The 21,725-nt window shown below is 42.1% G+C and overlaps 1 protein-coding gene across 1 annotated transcript; it reads left to right on the plus strand.

The window, feature by feature from the left end:
- The first annotated feature begins 660 nt into the window (after window positions 1-660).
- LOC120030836 (CREB-regulated transcription coactivator 2-like) lies at window positions 661-21,620 on the plus strand. The gene is made up of 14 exons (XM_038976312.1): window positions 661-844; window positions 4,228-4,329; window positions 6,371-6,481; window positions 6,708-6,769; window positions 7,845-7,913; window positions 8,323-8,423; window positions 8,619-8,645; window positions 8,791-8,920; window positions 9,826-10,064; window positions 12,027-12,505; window positions 13,191-13,712; window positions 17,897-17,971; window positions 18,111-18,312; window positions 18,541-21,620. Exons 1-14 carry the CDS (start codon window positions 671-673, stop codon window positions 18,738-18,740), a joined length of 2,493 nt encoding a protein of 830 aa, XP_038832240.1. The 5' UTR covers window positions 661-670; the 3' UTR covers window positions 18,741-21,620.
- Window positions 21,621-21,725: the final 105 nt, after the last annotated feature.

Below are 21,725 nucleotides of genomic sequence, written 5' to 3' on the forward strand. Positions count from 1 at the left end.
GTTTGAATAATTGAAATGGCTGCTCTTGTTTTTATGTTCACTTTTAAATCAGGACTTGTTTATCTGTACCTGGTTAACTGATTAAAAGGAATCTGAAATAACTTTCAACATGTTGCCTAGTTATTTTCCCCCTGGAGAGTGATAGGATTTGTGATGAGTACGATCGTGATCAGACAACCAGTGTGGCAGTTTATTTTACTACTGAATAATCTGGTTTATATGCAGCCCTTTTATTTTGAGGTAACCAACCAATACAATAGTTGTGGATTTAAAAAAAAGTTTTTTAATCAATATCCAAAATATCCATTATACAGAACTGTAATTTCTGTTGACCTAGCCTTATATTAAAATAAACTACATGCCCCATATTGCGTTTGGGCGCTCTGACTTTCTCCTCCCCTCTTGTTCTCCCACAAGTCAGATGGTTTCGACTAGCTAGTTACCACAGCCATAAAGTAAAAATTGGCAATATTGTACAAATTCATGAAAACAAAAAATAGCTTTTTGTTCTTCATTTAAAGTTAACTGTGTTGTTCATGTTAGGTTTAAAATAAAATTTTAATTAGATACATTGTAGAAATAGGCGGCCCGTATCACTTTGTGGCTATGGTAACTAACGTTAGTGAAGACCAAGTCAGATCATCCCACTGCGTGAAGTCGTTCGGCAAAGATGTCTGCTACGGATGTAGGCGGTTGTGGACCCGGAGCAGGACCCAGTTCGGGTGCTGGGTCTGGGGCATCGAACCCCCGAAAATTTAGCGAGAAAATAGCTCTACATACCCAACGTCAGGCTGAAGAGACTGCTGCTTTTCAGGAGGTTATGATGGACATCACCTCTACCAGGGTAAGTCGGAGGGGGGAGGCAGGAGAGGAAAGCTGGAGTAAGTACAGGCCCGGGGCTTGTCAACAAAAAATACGAAAATTATAAACTAATATAACGTTAGCTAACTAACTCTAGCCAATAATGAACGTTATCCACGACTTGCCTCTCATCTGTTGGAGTTTGAATGTCTAGTTATTTCACCTACTTAACGTTAACTAGCTAACTACGATGTTGATTGCTATCTTATCTAACTTGTCAAAAGTGGAATGCGAACCAGCTAGCTAGTTAACTAACGTTAGCGTAAATAAACTATCTAGCTAGCCCCGAGTTAGCCACCTGTGGCTAAATAGTATTTCAAATTCAGTAGCTAACGTTAACTAGTTCGTTACGTTACTTATTTAACGTTAGCTAGCTAACTACCCGTAGTGAGTTAATGTTAACGAGACATTGTAGTTATAATTAACTTTTTAATATATTTTCGTTTGTCCCACATTTACAAACCAAACTACCTAAGAACTGTTGAACTGCGTGATTGGTTGATAACGTTAGTTACCAGCCATGTTTTGGCTTAACGTTAGCTTTTCAGTGCTGAGCTAGTTTGTCAAATAGACTGTGCATTAAGTGAAGTTGTTCATAGTGGTTGCTGTTAACCACCACAGCAGAACAGATTGCAAACTCTTGGCATACTGCAACCAACTCAATTATTTTTCCACTGAGTTTAAGATTCACAAAATGGTGTGTTTTTTGGAACTCCACGGCTGTATTAATTACGCCGATTCTGTTGCAAAACGTTTAGCAACACTAGCCGTTTACTCCAAACAAACTTTTTTTCAACGAAAACGAGAGTTTCTATTGGACAAATTCCGGTAGGTCGCCCCCCGTTTTTCATCGTTTGCTCTGTTTGTGTACGTTTGGTTTCTTAATTAAACGGGTTTCCGTTGCAAGACAATGAATACACCCCAGAGTTTATTCTAAGGATCTTTCAATTTGAAGTAAATAAGCTTGAACTGATTTTCAAACGGATACGAATTATTAATTTGGTTATTAATGAATTTATTAACATATTTTTTAGCAAATTCAATCTTTTAGAAACATTTTAATGCCCACAATTTCCCCCCTCTACGAATAGCCTATACATTTTGAGGTGAATGTGATGCAGACTGAGAAGGAGGAGTAGAAAGAAGAGGACAAATCATGCTGATTCATGATTCAATTTTTAAAAAACTTTTATTTAACTAGGCAAGTCAGTTAAGAACAAATTCTTATTTATAATGATGGCCTACCCCAGCCAAACCCGGACGACGCTGGGCCAATTGTGCGCTGTCCTATGGAACTCCCAATCATGGCCGGATGTGATGCAGCCTGGATTCGAACCAGGGACTGTAGTGATGCAGTGTCTTAGACCGCTGCGCCACTCGGGAGCCCAAAGACTCACCCTCTCATAAATTGCATTGTTGGGCAGCACATTCAAGGGCTCAAGTCTTGGCTCATCCCAACCGCTCATAACACCCCACTTCCTTCATTCACGGTAATTCCCCTTTGCCATCTCAACCACTGCCCTTTCTGGGAATTCCGTTGAGTCTTGTCCTTTACAACCTCCCCATCTAATATACTTTTTGTCAGGGTGGTCCAATCAGCCTAATAGCAAGGCAGGGGCGCAGTTACCGGTAAATGGAGACGGAGCATGCTGCGAAACTGATGTGTGTGTACGAGAGTGAGCAGGCACGAACTATGCAGTAAAGTAGTACAGAATTACGCTGAGACTTCACTTTAAAATGTATGTCAAACAAAAACCATTGATTTCAAAGTTTAACAAACCATGCAATTCTATGCACAATGACTACTTTGAACAATTTACTCAGTAAATAAAAAACATTTACTGGAAAAACTGTGCAGGTGCAAAGTTTGATAACAGAATTTTGGTAAATTCTCACTCAGTTTTATTCTGTTTCCAGACTTTGTATCTGCACAGTTCTTCCTGCAAATGTGCTTTTGTAAAATGTTCAGTGGAAATTGTTAAAAGTAGTACTTGTGAATAGAGTTCTATGGTTTGTTAAACTTATAAATCAATGTTTTTTTGTTTGGTGTAAATCTGAGTCTGTGCAAATGTTACCATGGATTTTCCCACTTCCATTCATTTATTGTATTTATTCATCAGTTTGGTTGTACAGCCTGTATATGTGTGAAGAATTCATATTGTCATCAGTGTGATGAATACTGAAAGCTCTAGCTACTGTAATCGTATTAGACTGTGGCTAGGCCTATGTAAAAGAGAGGGGGTTGAATCCACAGTAGGGGAAACAGCTTCACCTTCCGCCCCATGGCTGTTGTTATTGCATTTGTTTTGTTGACGAAGTGAAGGTGAGGAGCGTCACCCATCATAGTAAAAATTGTAGCACATATTCTGCTGTTCTATCGCTGGTGCAATGATGTCAGAGTGGGAAAAAAGTGTTCTTTAACTTATTTGTTGTTGTAATATCCCAGTTTCACAATTAAGGATTCAAGCTTTAAGGCTTTTGGACATTTTTAGGTGGGTTTGTAAAATATGACACAGTCTGGTTTGTAAAATATGACACAGTCGGTCTATCTTATCTCTATTCTGGAACAGTAGTGGTTCATATGAATCCATTTTAGAAGGGAACTTTGTAAGGGCAGATTTAAGCTCATGTCATATGAAGACTTTGTCTCAAATTCTTCTGCTCTCATAATGATATGTTACACTGCCAAAGTCACATTTGGGAGGTACACAAAGCAGTATTTTCTCACTGTCACCTCGCTGGAAATGTTTTGTCCAACTTGAAATGTATTAGTCAACTCCTGGGTGTTATTAGCAATATCCAATATGCCGGTGGGGGATTTTGTTGCTTTGTGACTGTTTTCAAAGTTCTTATTTTTCTTAGAAATAATAATTTAACAGCTTTTCCTCAATACGTGTGGTTTTCCCTGTGAATGATTGTCCATATCTTTTACAATGATGAACTCACTGCCCTCTGTTTTAAAGGTTGAGAGACTGCATGAAAGATGTCAGAGGCAGGACAGCACATTATAACATGTCAAGTTCTTACTCAAAAGAACAAGGTCTGAAAAGACACCAAGATGTTTGGCTGTGTCATTAATGAAAATGGCCAGACAGTGTCTTACTAAAAGAACGGGCCAGCTCATTTCAAACATTCTATTGTGACATAGGACAACCACAGCTTTGCAGGTGATAAAGCACACTACAACAAACTCTTGATGATCTTGTTACCCATTTGATTATCTCAGTCCACTGATGTGGCGTCTGTCTCTGTGTAGGCTATGCAGCAATCCAGCAGTGAAATATTTCAAGGACACAAGTATTGCAGTTTGTCTTACAAAAGACATTAGGTATTCATAAAGTCTCCATTTGCCTCTTTGTTCTCCAGATCCAGGCTCAGAAAGTGCGTCTGGCTAGAACCCAGGGCCCGTACTATGGGGGCTCCCTACCCAACGTTAATCAGATCGGCAGGAACCCAGGCGACTTTCAGGTGAGGGAGGCTCACCTTTTTTTTATCCTCAGTGTGTGTGTGGGTCCACATTAATATATAGCCTAAAAATCTATCCATACAATCACTTGACACCAATTTAACCTGTCTAGCCCCAGCGTTCCGCTAGCGGAACTCCTCCCACATTCCACTGAAAAGGCAGAGCGCGAAATTCAAAAAATATTTTTGAGAAATATTTAACTTCACACATTAACAAGTCCAATACAGCAAATGAAAGATACACATCTTGTGAATCCAGTCAACATGTCCGATTTTTAAAATGTTTTACAGCGAAAACACCACATATATTTATGTTAGCTCACCACCAAATACAAAAAAGGACAGACATTTTTCACAGCACAGGTAGCATGCACAAAGCCAACCTAACTAACCAAGAACCAACCAAACTAACCAAGAAACAACTTCATCAGATGACAGTCTTATAACATGTTATACAATAAATCTATGTTTTGTTCGAAAAATGTGCATATTTGAGGTATAAATCAGTTTTACATTGCAGCTACCATCACAGCTACCGTCAGAAATAGCACCGAAGCAGCCAGAGTAATTATAGAGACCAACGTGGAATACCTAAATACTCATCATAAAACATTTCTGAAAAATGCATGGTGTACAGCAAATGAAAGACAAGCATCTTGTGATTCCAGCCAATATTTCCGATTTCTTAAGTGTTTTACAGCGAAAACACAATATAGCATTATATTAGCTTACCACAATAGCCAGAAACACAAGCCATTTCCCAGCAGCAAAAGTTAGCGATCGTAAAAAACCAGCAAAAGATATATAATTTTTGACTAACCTTGATAAGCTTCATCAGATGACAGTCCTATAACATCAGGTTATACATACACTTATGTTTTGTTCGAAAATGTGCATATTTAGAGCTGAAATCAGTGGTTATACATTGTGCTAACGTAGCATCTTTTTCCCACAACGTCCGGATATTTTTCTGACACTTTTTCTGACACACATATTCTGACCAAATAACTATTCATAAACATTACTAAAAAATACATGTTGTATAGGAAATGATAGATACACTAGTTCTTAATGCAATCGCCGTGTTAGAATTCTAAAAATAACTTCATTACGACATGCAGTTTACGTTATGGCGAGAGCGTGCCCAAAATCTGGGCGCAAACTACTAGTTCACATGTTCGACAGATATATGAAATAGCATCATAAAATGGGTCCTACTTTTGATGATCTTCCATCAGAATGTTGTACAAGGGGTCCTTTGTCCAGAACAATCGTTGTTTGGATTTAGAATGTCCTCTTCTCCAGTCAATTAGCACGGAAAGCTAGCAAAGTGGCGCGAAGCTCTCCTTCCTGAACAAACGCAGACAAAGCAACACGCCTAACGTCCCGGAAAAAATTCTATAATCTAATAAAACTATATTGAAAAAACATACTTTACGATGATATTGTCACATGTATCAAATAAAATCAAAGCCGGAGATATTAGTCGTCTATAACGACAGCTTTACAGAAGGCAATACCAGGTCCCTTCTCGCGCGTTCCAGAAAACAGGAAATTGGGGTCACGTCATGCCAAGAGCTTTTATTCGACCTCAGATCATGTTATACACTCCATTTCTTCTCTCACTGCCTGTTGACATCTAGTGGAAGGCGTATGAAGTGCATGTATACTAATAAATATCAAGCACATTTATAGGCAGGCCCTAGAACAGAGCATCGATTTCAGATTTTCCACTTCCTGTCAGGAGGTTTGCTGCAAAATGAGTTCTGTTTTACTCACAGATATAATTCAAACGGTTTTAGAAACTAGAGAGTTTTCTATCCAATAGTAATAATAATATGCATATTGTACGAGCAAGAATTGAGTACGAGGCCGTTTAAATTGGGCACGATTTTCCCCCAAAGTGTAAATAGCGCCCTCTATCCTCAACAGGTTTTAAACACCATGGTGTCTCTCCCTCTTCTCTTGCACCCCTCTTTATCTTCTCTCCCTTTCTGTTTCTCTGTTCTCCTACTTGTTTCCCTCATCTTTCCCCCTCTCTTAGGGTTTGTTCCACTCTAACCTGGACTCCAGCCGCTCCACACGGCACCACGGCCTGGTAGAGCGGGTCCAGAGGGACAGGCGCTTCATCTCCCCAGTGCGCCCCTACAGGAGAGTAAGTATTCTTCACAATACTTCTGAGACCAGAGTCTGGGGGGTATTCCACAAAGCACAATCTTGGAGCTAATCCAGAGTTTTGCTCTACTTATGCAAAGGACTGCTTTGATAATATATTATTTTGTCATTTTCTATGTTGTGCTGACCAAATCCCTGGTTGTAAATCCCTAAATGTGGATGAGAAGAGTAGATTTAGTTGTTGCCTTGACTTGTGTGCTCCTCAGGTGGACAGCTCTCCATACAACTCAGCCTATCTGTCCCCACCTCCGGACACCAATTGGAGAAGGTAATGTTCTGGAGTGGACCCCAATCTGCAGAGACATGGGTATCCCCGGGAAAGCCTGTTAATTTTTTATGTATTGTGCTTAGTTGTTTTTCTCTGCAGCATTATAGCTTGGTCTTAAGGTAACAATGCATACTAACGCAATTGGGACTGACTAACAAGACGCCTGATTTTAGCTTTCCTTCATAGCCTCGAATTCAGTTGCTTTTCAGAACTTTTAGTTTTATTTTCTCCACTTTCCTCCCTTTTTTCTGGCATCTGAATACACTTACTCTTTTTTCTTCAAGTTTTGGAAAGAAACTCCCACCTTTTTCCCTTCTTGCCAGTCCTCTTCTTTCTTTTCTTTTCTTTCTTTCTCTGCTAAATGGAAAAGGACATACTCTTTGAGAAAGGGAAACTGGCTTTGACATGAAATTATGACTCTTACACACCTCCCAACAGTTCCACTTATCTTAATCTCTGCAAAAAATAAAGGCATGTTGAGATGACATATAAATTTGAGTTGACACATGAATAAAATGAAGGATGCTGCGCTTTGGGGAATGGCCTCCATTAAACCGGTTGAATGGAGGGTGCTGCTCCTGATGTTTGTTTGTGGTGGAGTTGGCACAAGTCTGTCCAATTCTTTCCAGATCAGCACTGGGGTCTGGAAACACTGATAAACAGCCTCGTAAGTTCTACTGACGTGAACCGATCGCTGCGAGACCCCGTTTTAGCAGAGAATTTAAGAACCTCTTAATACCTCATAATAGCCAGTCTTACAGAAGCACATGAGCACACACACGCATGAGCGCAAGCTCACTCTTGTGAATGCATACATTCGTGCACATGAGCATGCAGTAACACACACCCACAAATGCACTCAATTCACTCAATATTCTCTGTATCCACCTACATGAGTGAAAAGTATCTATTGGATGGGCCATGTGTTCTGTAGAATGTCAATCTCCCTCTCTTCCTCCCTCTGTCTCTGCATCTCCTATGCTCGCTGTTCGTCCCAAGCCTTCTCTTTACATTTTTAAAAATGTATTATCCTTCTCTGGAGAATAATGGCCATTTTTGTTGTTGATCACGAAAGGAACTGTTCGGGCAACTTCCCAGGAGACAAAAGCCAGTTATTTCGCCTCCCCACCATGGCACTCAACAGGTGAATCCCACCCTCTCCATCTATCTTCTCTTCTCCCCCTCAACATAGGGCATCAACTTACTATCCTGGGGCAGACATGAACAGACGATTGTGCCAGTGCGAGATATGGCCGTTCAAAGATCTTCCAAGAGCTTGTATTTTTTATGTGTTGAACCTTTTTATATTGAATGAATTGATATTTAAGACTGAGTTCCAATATATCATGGATCGACTTAGTTTGTGGCTGAGTAGAAGTAAAAGTCAAGTGGTGATTGTCATGATGTGGTTACCGGAGGACTTTTCTAATGAGTCATGGATTGACTTGAGTAGTTGTTTCCTGTTTGGAGAATGTGTTTGTGGTTGATGTGACAATGGAAAGAGACCCCCTGGATATGTCTTTCTCCTCTCCTGATGCCTTTTCTCTATGCAGGACCAACTCAGACTCTGCCCTCCACACCAGTGTGATGAACCCCCCTGCAGGAGACCCCTTCAGTGCTGGACACACACTCACCCCTCAGGGCAGACTCACTGGTGAGGACTCACTAAAGACTAAACCAAGAGCATATATTTTTAGTTAAGAAATCGGAGTGGGAGTTGAGGGTTTGCCACTTAGATAAGTGTCTGCTAAGTGACCATATTGTTATAATTGCTTTAGTGTGATTGTGCCTTAAGCCCATTCCCAGTTTGCCCCAGTGCTCTGACTTGTATCTCTCTGTGCTCCTCTAGGTCAGAGTGATGGAGAGGGGAGAAGAAGTGAGTCTAAAAGTCCCACTCGCTGTACACTAACAATTCGGTCCTACTTTAAACACACCACAAATAATCTTGACAATGGAAAGAAATCCTTGTGACCAGGAGACAGTGAATTGATTTCCTCAATCATGTTGTTTGTCACCCACAGTGTTTCCGTACCCAGTTCCCCCCATTGAGGAGAACGTTCTGGATCAGGGCAAACTGCTCAAGCCCTGGGACACCAAGAAGTTTCCCCTGCTGTCTTCTCGACCCAAGTCCTGTGAAGTTCCTGGTATCAAGTAAGTCAATCCTTCTAAAACACATCCAAGTCATTTCTACAGCTTTTCTCACAGGAGAGAATAACTTATGTGAAAATGTCTTTGGCTCTAGAAGTTTGCACACAATTAATTATCTACAGTAATTTGTTTCAGTGGAGACACATGGTTATAAAAACCTGCGATGTTGTGCATTAATGTAGACCTAATGTAATTTGTCGTTGTTGCTTACATTTAATGTAATTTGTTTAATTTAATGTGAAGCAGCAATATATGGAGGGGAGTCTGATAGGAGACACAGTATTGTACTATGGCTAGCGTGTGCCCTCAGGTATGACAAATTAATCCATGGCTGATTTTCTGTTGAACACTATCTGTTGCTGTAAAAGCCTCCGCTCAATCTCCATTTGTTCTCCATTGAAACAGCCATTTGAAATATCTTCCTCCGTTTTCAGCCTCTGTCTATCCTCCTCTTCTTGGTCATGACTAGCAGTCAGTGTAACCAGGGATGCAGAGGGTTGGTTGACATGACGTTACACTCCCCCGTAGCCTTTCTGTTGCACATTCTTTTATCTTTCTCTCATAGCTGGGGTTTAGATTGGAATGTGTGTGTAGTGGACTTTCTTTTTCCCTCTCTCATTCACTTGCTCTTTATCTCCCATGTCTTTTTTCCCCCTTGTTCTCTCTGTAATTTATTCCCTCGTTCGCTTTCTCCCCTCGGTCTATTCTTCTGTTCTTTTTCTCTCTGTCGTTTTCTCTTTCTCGCTGCGTGTGTCTGGAGGCTGATGTTGGGTGTGAGTCAGTTTAGTTCTGGGACGCTGAGGTCACCCTGTCTGTCTGGAAATCACACGCACCCCAGTGTCTAATTCTTGCCGAATGTGAGACACCACTGTGGTTTTTCTAAATAGTTTCTCCATCTCCTCCTCCAGTATCTTCCCCTCCCCGGACCAGCAGTCCAGCACCCCCCATGCCCCCTCAGCCCTGAACACGGGGGGCTCCCTGCCCGACCTCTCCAGCCTGCACTTCCCGTCGCCGCTGCCCACCCCGCTGGACCCAGACGAGCCGGGCTACCCTTCGTCCATGAGTGGGGGCAGCAGCACGGGCAACCTGGCCTCCACCCTCACCCAGCTGGGTATTAATGCCAGCAACGCCTTCCGCCACTCGCCAGGTACAGGGAGGGGCTGCGGGACAGAGGCTGAAGAGTGTGTGTGCTATTTATTGTATGCCATGTTGATCTTCAGCACCTCTCTCTTGCGTGTATGTTAGTGTGTGCGCTCATGCAGGCATGCTAGGAACAATACAACCCTTTCTGTCACACAAGTTAAAATGTTTAAGTTGTGAATCAAACGGAGGAAGCTAGTGGGTGTTGGTGCAAGAGGGAGACAGGCCGATATTCATTTAGGTGGGTGCATGTAAGATTTATTTAGAAAGTGAAACTAGAGGTTAAGTGCAGGGCTGTGCATTCGGAAAAAGTAGCTGTTCTAGGGCCCTAAAAAATCCCTGATGCAGAGAACGTGGACAGAATCAGATAATCTAGACAATAAAATGGAATTCAACAATGTAAAAAAAATAATGTATTGAACTTAGTAGGGAATCAATGAAATGTAGTGAAAATTAATTAATTTGCCCAGGTTTATCATAAGACATAACCAAAATGCATCAGTGATTTGTATTTCCTGCAACTTTCTGAAGAGGCAACGAGAATTCCCCCATCTGTGTACGTGCGGTGCATGCAGTTACCACTTTGTGTAGCTGTTAGCGTTGATGCTAATGAAAACAGTCTTCTGGTAGATGGAAAGGCTTTCCCAAAAACCTTCTAAATTAAATGTTAACTGCAAAGCCTATGCCTACCTGGCAGAATGATATGATTATTTGCATCAATCCAGTGGGTGTTTGTTTGCAAACTCTATCATAACAAAAACACAGCTGAACAGCCTCTTGCTAGGTGTGCGCTGGATATAAAGGGTAACTACACTCAAAAATTTCCAGACCTCAAAAGTGGTCTCCTTATGTGGTTTAAGCATTGTTGTGGACTAAAAAAAACAATTTAGTTGTTTTTCAATTCAAGTGTCATTTTGAGAGTGAAAGCCTGAAAAAAACCCGGGGAAAACGGGGACCTGGAAAAACTCTACGGAATTTGGGTAAATAAAACTAACCGGAATCAGGCAAGAAATTAAACAGATTTTATATGGCCCTACTGACCTTAGCTGTGTTGAGGTGATTTGGCCGACCACACACAGGAAATGTTAACTTCAGTCTAGAGGCAAGGCCTAGGGTTCATGTCAATAGTCTGAGGTGGCTTGCTCTTCTCGTCTTGTCTTTTCGTCACTGACGGAAACAGGTGATAACAGTATGGTGAATGCTTACCAGATATTTGCTGGTGCAAATTTAAGGATAGGAGACAATGAAAGGAAACCTAGTTTGACTCTTGAGATGCACCCTGTAGCTCAGGGCCTCTTCAGGGGACTGAGCTAGCGTTATACCTCCTGATATGATCGCCAAGAGACAAACTGTGTTTGCAATTTGTCAAAGTAAATGTTAAAACAATGAAATGTTGCAATACATTTTCATTGAATTTTGATGTTTGTGGTCTTCTACACGGAACAAAAATATAAACGCAATATGCAACAATTTCAAAGATTTTAGTTTACAGTTCATATAAGGAAACCAGTCAATTGAAATAAATTCCTATCAATGGATTTCACATGACTGGGAATACAGATATGCATCTGTTCCTCACAGATACAGTACCTTAAAAAACGGTAGGGGCGTGGAACAGAACCCAGTCAGTATCCGGTGTGACCACCATTTCCCACATCTCCTTCGCATAGAGTTGATCAGGCTGTTGATCGTGGCCTATACAATTTTTGTCCCACTCCTTTTCAATGGCAAACAAATTTGTTCGCAAAGTTTGAGAGACATAAGCTTTTTGTGCATATGGAACATTTCTGTGATCTTTTATTTCAGCTCATGAAACACTGGACCAACACTTTACATGTTGCGTTTATATTTTTGTCCAGTGTATTATGTACTCATTACCACAACTTTTCACACCAGGACTCAAAATGCGTGTTTTATTTTATGTAGCTATATATTCAGATCTGTTTATCCGTCTTGTTTATTTGAACAGGTCTCCTGGCATCTCTTCAGGACACTCTCAGTAACCCCTCCTTGCAGTCCTCGCTAAGCAACCCCAACATCCAATCATCTCTCAGCAGCCACTCCTTCCCCAACTCCCTCAGCTCCACCTCCTTGCACTCGTCGCTTAGCAACCCTTCCCTGCAGTCCTCCCTTAGCTCCTCCCCCTCCCTTCAGTCTTCCCTGAGCAACCAATCCCTGCACTCCTCCCTCAGCAACTCCTCCCTGAGTGGCCAGTCCCTCCAGACCACAGCCAGTAACCCTAGTTACAGTAGCGGGGTGGGAGGGTCCGGCTCGTGCTCCTCTTATTCGCCATTGCTAACTAGCCAGGGGCAGTCGCCTCTCAGCACGTCGCCACGGAGACGAGCTCAGCTCTCCCCTCTGATCCTACCCATGGGAGGGGAGTCTCGCCGGCACCACTCCAAACAGTTCTCCCCCACCATCTCTCCTAACTTGTCCTCCATAACACAGGTAATGTCTACCTACGTTCTCCTTTTACCATGATTTAATCACAGGCCAGAATAAGCACTGCCCTGGGGTTGGGCGGTATCCAGATGTTCATACCTTCATGCTGTTCCTGTGCTGCACACAAAACAAATAGTAGACGTCAGGGATCATGATCCAGGTGGGGATTTGTTTCTGCTGTAGCCAAGAAGATTGATCTTGCAAGCTAGCCACTTAGTTAGCCAAAAGAACCTGACTAGACGTTAATTACTTCTCTCTCTGGTTGGAACTGTGCTATGCCAGAATGTGGACACCACGGAGCCGGCGCGAGATATGGCTCGGAAAACGTACCTCAATCCAGGGATGGGAGATGGCGCTGTGCTTCTAATTATGATGAATCGAGAAGATTGAAATACTGCTAGTTTTTAAGTAAACTTCCCTTTTCGTCAGCGTGCAAGGGTAGCTAATGCTGTTTTATCTAGTGCACAAGTTGACTAGGTATTTATTTAAAAATAACAAATATTCAAATTTATGAAAACTAGCTCAATTGTTTTGACGTATTGAAAATCATGTCATGGGTATTTCAAAAATACCCCAGTATATAGTTTATACTGTATCCTGCTCAAGCCTACATGGCACCATAACATTGGCTGACCTGCATGCCAATTGAGTTTGTATTCCATTTCCAATCAATGTGTTTATCTCCTCCCAGGGCGTCCCTCTGGACACCAGCAAACTGCCCATGGACCAGAGGCTCCCTCCCTACCCCTTCAGCCAACCCCAGCAGCAGCTTCATCAGCCAGGTCCTCCAGCATCCCAGCAGGCCTCTCAGGCAGGACAACAGCTCTCCCAGCCGTCCGTGATACTACAACAACAACATCAACAACAGCAGCTTCAACACCATCAGCTGCATTTGCAATACCAGCTGCACCAGCAGCAACGTGCCCAGTCTCAGCAGGCCCTCCAGCAGCTGCACCTGCAGAACCTGCGCAATGTCCAGAACCAGCAGATGCAACATAGGGTGTCAGTCAAAATTGAGAAGCAGGGTGAGCAGGGCCAGAACTCCCAGTGCCTGCAGACGCAAGACCCGCAGTCGACTCAGCAACAGCAGCAGCAACAACAACAGGACCAGCAAGACCAACAGCAGCAGATGGAGCAGCAAAGGCAGCAGGGAAGTCTTCCCCAGCTGCAGCACATCAGCCACTCTCTGGCCACAGACCTGGGCCTCTACAACGTGAGTGGAGTCAGTGCCAGCCCATACAACACACTCCCGCCAATTGGCCGAATAAAGCCACAATTTCCTCTGTCCTCCTCCTATCGGTCCGTCACGGTTAACCTACCTCACCTCTCTGAGGCAGAGGGGCATGACAGCCAGCGTGGTTTGATGTCTTTGTAAACGCATGGTTTTAAAGCAAGTGCAATGTTGTAATCGTTGGTTGTGATAGAAACTGAGGTCAACTAGAATGATCCGGATGATGTAATCATCTGCACATCTATTATGAAGACCATAACCAGTGTCAGCCTGATGGCTTCTGGGCACACCAGGACATATTTTAAGAGTTCACTCTGTCATCTAACTAGAATTAGTTCACTATTTTGTATTGTATAATCAGCTGATTTATTTATACATTTGGCCATGCAAATTGGTCACTGTTCAGCCTCTTAGTGTGTGACATCCTCAAGTATCAAATAGTATAATATCTTTATCTCTTTACACATGACACATTACTCTGCTGTCATGGGATATACAGTACCAGTCAAAAGTTTGGGGTTTTTCTTCATTTTTACTATTTTCTACATTGTAGAATAATAATGAAGACATCAAAATTATGAAATGACACATGGAATCATGTAGTAACCAAAGAAATTGTAAACAAATCAAAATATATTTAAGATTCTTCAAGGTAGGCACCCTTTGCCTTGATGACAGCTTTGTACAATCTTGACATTCTCTCAACCAGATTCATGAATGCATTTCAATTTGTGGAATTTCTTTTCTTAATGCATTTGAGCCAATCAGTTGTGTTGTGACAAGGTAGGGGTGGTATACAGAAGATAGCCCTATTTGGTAAAAGACCAAGTCCATATTATGACAAGAACAGCAAATAAGCAAGGAGAAACGACAGTCCATCATTACTTTAAGACATAAAGGTCAGTCAATATGGTACATTTCAAGAAATTTGAAAGTTTTCAAGTGCAGTCGCAAAAACCATCAAGCGTTATGATGAAACTGGCTCTCATGAGGACCGCCACAGGAAAGGAAGACCCAGAGTTACCTCTGCTGCAGAGGATACCAATAAGAAGAGACTTGCTTGGGCCAAGAAACACGAGCAATGGACAATAGACCGGTGGAAATCTGTACTTCGGTCTGATGAGTCCAAATTTGAGATTTCTGGTTCCAACCACTGTGTCTTTGTGAGACACAGAGTAGGTGAACAGATGATCTCTGCATGTGTGGTTCCCACAGTGAAGCATGGAGGAGGAGGTGTGGGGGTGCTTTGCTGGTGACACTGTCAGTGATTTTAGAATTCAAGGCACACTTAACCAGCATGGCTACCACAGCATTCTGCAGCAATATGCCATCCCATCTGGTTTGCACTTAGGGAAATGGGGATATCTAGTCAGTTGTAAAACTGAATGCATTCTAACCGAAATGTCTTCCGCATTTAACCCAACCCCTCTGAATCAGAGAGGTGCGGGGGGCTGCCATAATCGACATCCATGTCTTCTGTGCCCACGGAACAGTGGGTCAGCTGCCTTGCTCAGGGCCAGAAAGACAGATTTTTACCTTGTCAGCTCAGGCTTAGTGGGACTATCATTTGTTTTTCAACAGTACAGTGACCCAAAACACACCTCCAGGCTGTGTAAGGAATATTTCACCACAAAGGAGAGAGATGGAGAGCTGCACCAGATGATCTGGCCTCCACAATCACCCAATTGAAATGGTTTGGAATGAGTTGGACCGCAGAATGAAGGAAAAGGAGCCAACAAGTGCTCAGCACACAGTTGAAGTCGGAAGTTTACATACACCTCAGCCAAATACATTTAAACTCAGTTTTTCACAATTCCTGACATTTAATCCAGAAAAAAATCCCTGTCTTAGGTCAGTTAAGATCAACACTTTATTTTAAGAATGTGAAATGTCTGAATAATAGTAGAGAGAATGATTTTATTTCAGCTTTTATTTCCTTCATCACATTCCCAGTGGGTCAGAAGTTTACATACACTCAATTAGTATTTGGTAGCGTTGCCTTTAAATTGTTTAACTTGGGTCAAACGTTTTGAGTAGCCTTCCACAAGCTTCCCACAATAAGTTGGGTGAATTTTGGCCCATTCCTTCTGACAGAGCTGGTGTAACTGAGTCAGTTTGTAGGCCTCCTTGCTCGCACATGCTTTTTCAGTTCTGCCAACAAATGTTCTATAGGATTGAGGTCAGGGCTTTGTGATGGCCACTCCAATACCTTGACTTTGTTGTCCTTAAGCCATTTTGCCACAACTTTGGAAGTATGCTTGGGGTCGTTGTCCATTTTGAAGACCCATTTGCGACCAAGCTTTAACTTCCTGACTGATGTCTTGAGATGTTGCTTCAATAAATCCACATAATTTTCATTCCTCATGATGGCATCTATTTTGTGAAGTGCACCAGTCCCTCCTGTAGCAAAGCACCCACACAACTTGATGCTGCCACACCCGTGCTTCACAGTTGGGATGGTGTTATTTGGCTTGCAAGCCTTCCCCTTTTTCCTCCAAACAATAATGATGGTCATTATGGCCAAACAGTTCTATTTTTGTTTCATCAGACCAGAGGACATTTCTCCAAAATGTACGATCTTTGTCCCCATGTGCAGTTGCAAACCGTAGTCTGGCTTTTTATGGTGGTTTTGGAGCAGTGGCTTCTTCCTTGCTGAGCAGCCTTTCAGGTTATGTCGATTATAGAACTCGTTTGACTGTGGAATAGATACTTTTGTACCTGTTTCCTCCAGCATCTTCACAAGGTCCTTTGCTGTTGTTCTGGGATTGATTTGCACTTTTCACACCAAAGTACGTTCATCTCTAGGAGACAGAACACGTCTCCTTCCTGAGCGGTATGACGGCTGTGCTGTCCCATGGTGTTTATACTTGCGTACTATTGTTTGTCCAGATGAACGTGATACCTTCAGGCATTTGGAAATTGCTCCCAAGGATGAACCAGACTTGTGGAGGTCTACAATTCTTTTTCTGCGGTCTTGGCTGATTTCATTTGATTTTCCCATGATGTCAAGCAAAGAGGCACTGAGTTTGAAGGTAGGCCTTGAAATACATCCACAGGTACACCTCCAATTGACTCAAATGATGTCAATTAGCCTATCAGAAGCTCCTAAAGCCATGACATAATTTTCTGGAATTTCCCAAGCTGTTTAAAGGCACATTCAACTTAGTGTATGTAAACTTCTGACCCACTGGAATTGTGATACAGTGAAATAATCTGTCTGTAAGCAATTGTTGGAAAAATGACTTGTCATGCACAAAGTAGATGTCCTAACCGACTTGCCAAAACTATAGTTTGTTAACAAGATATCTGTGGAGTGGTTGAAAAATGAGTTTTAATGACTCCAACTTAAGTGTAGGTAAACTTCCAACTTCAACTGTATGTGGGAACTCCTTCCAGACTGTTGGAAAAGCATTCCAGGAAAACCTCATGAAGCTAGCTGTTTGAGAGAATACAAAGCTGTCATCAAGGCAAAGGTTGGCTACTTTGAAGAATCTCAAATCTAAAATATATTTTGATTTAACACTTTTTTGGGTTACTACATGATTTCATATTTCTTATATCATAGTTTTGTGTTCACTGCAGAAAATAGTAAAAAATTTGAAATCCCATGAATGAGTAGGTATTCTAAAAAACTTTTGACTGGTACTGTATTTATTAAACAGATCTTGGGCTATTCAGGAGGCCATATTGTTATAACTGTGGCTCAATAATTTCCTTGATGGTTCACATTTCCTGGACCTGTATAGCTTCTCAATACATTTCCAATGCTCACTCAAGTCTCATCTTGGCTCCATAACTTGCCACTGGAGATTGTTTCGCAACATCCTTCTGACAGATGATGTCATTGAACATGCGCACAGGTTTATTTAGCTGCAGAATGTGGTGTGTGAAACTTGAGAGGGGAAGCTGTCATGCCCAAGTGAGGTGAAATGGATCCTGGGCTCTGTTGTTGAATGGCTCTATTAATAGCAGTCCAGAGAGCAGACTATCTTTGTGGCTGGGGGGTTGTGACATTGGCACCACAGTGAAATTGGCCTGCAGGATGTTGCATCAATGAAGCCCCACTTCACTACTACAATACATATTGTAGGTGATGTTACTCAACATAACTTGGTATGACGTGTTGTTCTGTCTTTACACTAAAGTACCTGTGTTTTGTGTTGTAGGACACATTACTGTTAAACTCTCTGTTGGATGATCCCTACCTGGGCCTGCAGATCGCCTCCAGACAGAACCAGCAGGTATAGCATTTCTGCAGACACTTTATTTCTCTCTGGCTCATATTTATATTGACTACTGCACCTCTGCTTTCATTGCTGAGTTCTGTTGTACTGTATTTGTCTGCCTGAGTTCCCGTTTGGTGTTTTGTTCCCGTCTCAGTTTAACATGGAGACTCCGGGAGACAGCCTGTTGTTCAACCATGGTGGCTTGGGCTGTGGGAGTGGTGGAAAGGGCCAGGAGGAATCCTACTACCCCAACCAAGGCTTCCTGGAGCTCCACGATTCAGGGGATAGGCAGCACCTTAACAACCAGAACTTTGGGGGAGAGGGATGCCACAACGTCCCTAACATCATCCTCACAGGTGAGATTTGGGCTACCACTTCGGCTATTACTCGCCTGTAGGAGAGGAATGCTTTCCAAGTATATAACTACAACTAACACTAATCCTGAGTGGCTCAGTGGGTAGAGTATGGCACTTACAATGTCAAGGGTTGTGGATTCGGTTCCTGCTAGGGCCACCCATTGGAACATTAACATCTAAATGGAACATTTATTATGTATTACTAGCTCTCTTTTCTTTCTTCACCAGGAGACAGTTCATTGGGCCTCTCCAAGGAGATCGCCAGCGCCCTGTCCCACGTGCCAGGGTTTGAGATGGACTCCTTTGCCCTGGACGACCCCCTCAGGATGGACCACCTGGTCCTTGAGGGGCTGGGCATGCTGGATGGGGACCTCATGCTGACTGACCCCGCCGTGGAAGACTCCTTCCGCTCCGACCGCCTCAAGTGATCCCCCCCCCCCCCCGCCTGGAGTGGATACTGAGGAGTGAGGAGGGAAGGGGCTTGGAACAACCCGGGCTGAAGTGGAACAGGTGGGGTTGAGCCCTGCTTTGCTTCCTCCTCCTTGGTGATTGACCCAACCACAGGATATGCGACTAAGAGGTCAGGTGGGAGGTTTTGGACAGTCTAGTGCAGGGTTCTCTGACTGGTCCTGGAGAGAAACTGGGGAGCAGGCTTTTGATCCACCATAGTACTAATACACCTGTCAAATAATCAGCTAATCACAGTCTTCAATCTGGACCTTGATTATTTGAATCGTGTGTGTTAGTGCTGGGCTTGAATAGAATTCTACATGCTCTCCAGGACCAGAGTTGGAGGCACCTGGTCTAATGGGGACCTCTCCACATGCTTTTTGTGAGGTGATGTGGTGGTAGGGAAGGTTGGAGGACAGGACTGACATGTCAGTGGTTGGAGCAAGTTTTTTTCAAGGTTCTTTCCGCTACATCCAGGCATTTATCGAAAACGCACTTGTGATGCTTAAGAGAAAAAAAGAAAATATCGGCATTAGCTTGTACGAGTCTTATCTGCATGTAAACAAATGCACTTCGGATAATGCATAAACGCAGGGATCACGCATGAGGTCAGTTACACTTGAAAATGCCGTCTTGAAAACCATACAATATGCATTCTATAAGACAGGACTTTCCCGACTGGTATTTCGGCTTTGTCTGTCGGTGTTCCATCATTCCAACGCCAGTATGGGGAGGCTGGAATATCAGCTATGTTTGCCATCATTCTACTGCAAGAACATACAGTAGATCTGGGGTATTTATGGATTACATCAACCCAACCAGAGACTGTTCAACCAATAGGGGCCAATTGACATGTTATTAAGTGTTTCTATTTGATTTAAGTTTGGTAAAGGTAATTCAATGGCGGACCTTGCTAGCTATAGTTCAGATATAGTTCAGTCTTTCAACGGACAAAGAGAAGAAAGTGTTTTTTTGGAGAGGTGACTTTCTCAGTCCCTCAGGACAAGTTGGCACTTACGGGGCCATTTTAGTGTCTGGACGGCATATTCGTCTGTAAGATTATCACTATCTGTGTTCAAGACCCAGCTAAATTGACCTTTCTCACTTAACTGACGTCAACTCGAATCGTCTTGATGATTCCGAATCAAAAAAATAACTAAATCAATCGTCTAAGGATATTGTACTCATATTGAATCAAGTAGTCCTTAGAGTCCATTATCCAACTCTCTTTGTTTATAAAAACAACACATAAAATAACACATTTCACTGCACCTATCTGGTGTATGTGACAAACATTTGTGTATTATTTTTTTATATATGTCCCAACATGGCAGCTGTTGTCATTCTGCCAGCCTGCTTCTATACCATGGAGCTTCTCTGTAAGTTTAAGCCGAGGACCTTTTGCTATGTACCACCCCTGTGTGCCTGCTATCCTGCTAGCTCCCCCTTAGATCTTAGACCTACCCTCTTCTACACATTCCATTTGAAGCAACTAGGGACTGTTTGTTTTTAAATGTGTACTATTCACAAAGTGTCTGCCTTCCATCAAGAGAATTGGCATTGTTGACATGAAAAAGAAAGAGGGGGCAAAAGCCCTCAATACATTTCAATGACATAAATTGGAGTTGTATGTTTTATCATTGAGTAATTGGGAAACGGCAAGGCCAAAACCAAGTAGACGAATGCATAGCAAAAATTTTGCCATAGTATGTATTGTAACTGTTACTACTATCCTAAGGCCTTGGAGCTTTAGTGTCCGTTTTAGTCAGGTAATCCTAGCCACTGTGATTGATACCTCTAACCCCTCCCACCTGCTGCACCTGTCTTGCCACAGCAAGGGCCATAGCCAGATTATAGTAACATATTTTTATGTAACAAAGTAGTTATTACTATTAAGTTGTATTTTTTTAAATTAAAGGTGGTCTATGTCTTTGTATATAAATAACTGAGAATATATTTAAGAAGAGAAGCTGTTTGGTTCCGCAACACCCTGAAACTGGTTGCATGATTTGAAAAGCAACAGGTTCTGAACAATGTAGTCCATTTGCTATGCAAAATGTTCTTGTGCATGTCTTGTGTGACTGGCTGGGAGTTGTCAAATACAATTTTTCATATAGTACATTTGAATCATACTATTGTAGCGAAAATATTTTTTGTGTTTTTAAATGGTCATATTTTGCTTTGGTGACAATTTTTGATATTGGTGTCTAAAGACTACTGTAAGTTTGACATTGTGTGGCAGCAACAGGAAGTTAGAGCGCTTGAGATAATATCGTTTAACTTTCATAATGACAAAGATTATGGAAATCAGCCCTTCTTTCCAGTGTGGACTGAAAGAGGCCATGTTTGACAGACTTAATAAAACACAAGCGTTGCAATTTGGATATAGAAAGCTGTATGCAACTGTTACATCATAGATTGGTAAAACATAATCCTAAAATGAAGTAGTGCTGTTCTGAAGTTGTGCTAACATAGAATTTAACCCCCTTATTGACAGATATTGAAGTACCTCTAATTACCGGTATGCTTTATTTCAACCATATTGCTTTTACACTGATCATATGAGCCAAATGCAAATCTGTTTTGACAGGAGTGGTGGTTGAAGTGGTTTGAGTATCAAACCTATGGTAAAACCCATTCACTACTGCCCCCTAGCCAACAGTAATAGTGTGGGTTTGCAAAGTCCCCTTTTACCACTGTGAGCCAACTTTGTGCCTCGGTGTATATCTTGCTTCTTACTAGGCTGGTGGTGTTGGTAAGACCACAAGTCGTTTTGAAGAGTCATAATAATGCATTTCCAATTTAGCCATAAATGAGGAGGTATAAAAAATAAAATAAAAGTTAGTGTGAAAATCATATTTAAAAGTGTTACAAGTTTTTCTGCATTGCTTAGTCCTGTGTTCCCTATTTTCTGTGGCAGGTTTCCTGTATTTCTGATTTGGTTTAGTTCTGCACTGTGGACC

This window comes from Salvelinus namaycush, chromosome 37, assembly GCF_016432855.1.
Source record: "Salvelinus namaycush isolate Seneca chromosome 37, SaNama_1.0, whole genome shotgun sequence".
Classification (NCBI taxonomy): domain Eukaryota; kingdom Metazoa; phylum Chordata; class Actinopteri; order Salmoniformes; family Salmonidae; genus Salvelinus; species Salvelinus namaycush.

Bases quoted from the DNA above. Each gene is read 5' to 3' on its own strand.
- LOC120030836 (XM_038976312.1), top strand. From the start codon at position 671: ATGTCTGCTACGGATGTAGGCGGTTGTGGACCCGGAGCAGGACCCAGT. The intron at 6,482-6,707 runs GTAAGTATTCTT...TGTGCTCCTCAG, and splicing joins CAGTGCGCCCCTACAGGAGA to GTGGACAGCTCTCCATACAA. The intron at 8,646-8,790 runs GTGAGTCTAAAA...TGTCACCCACAG, and splicing joins TGATGGAGAGGGGAGAAGAA to TGTTTCCGTACCCAGTTCCC.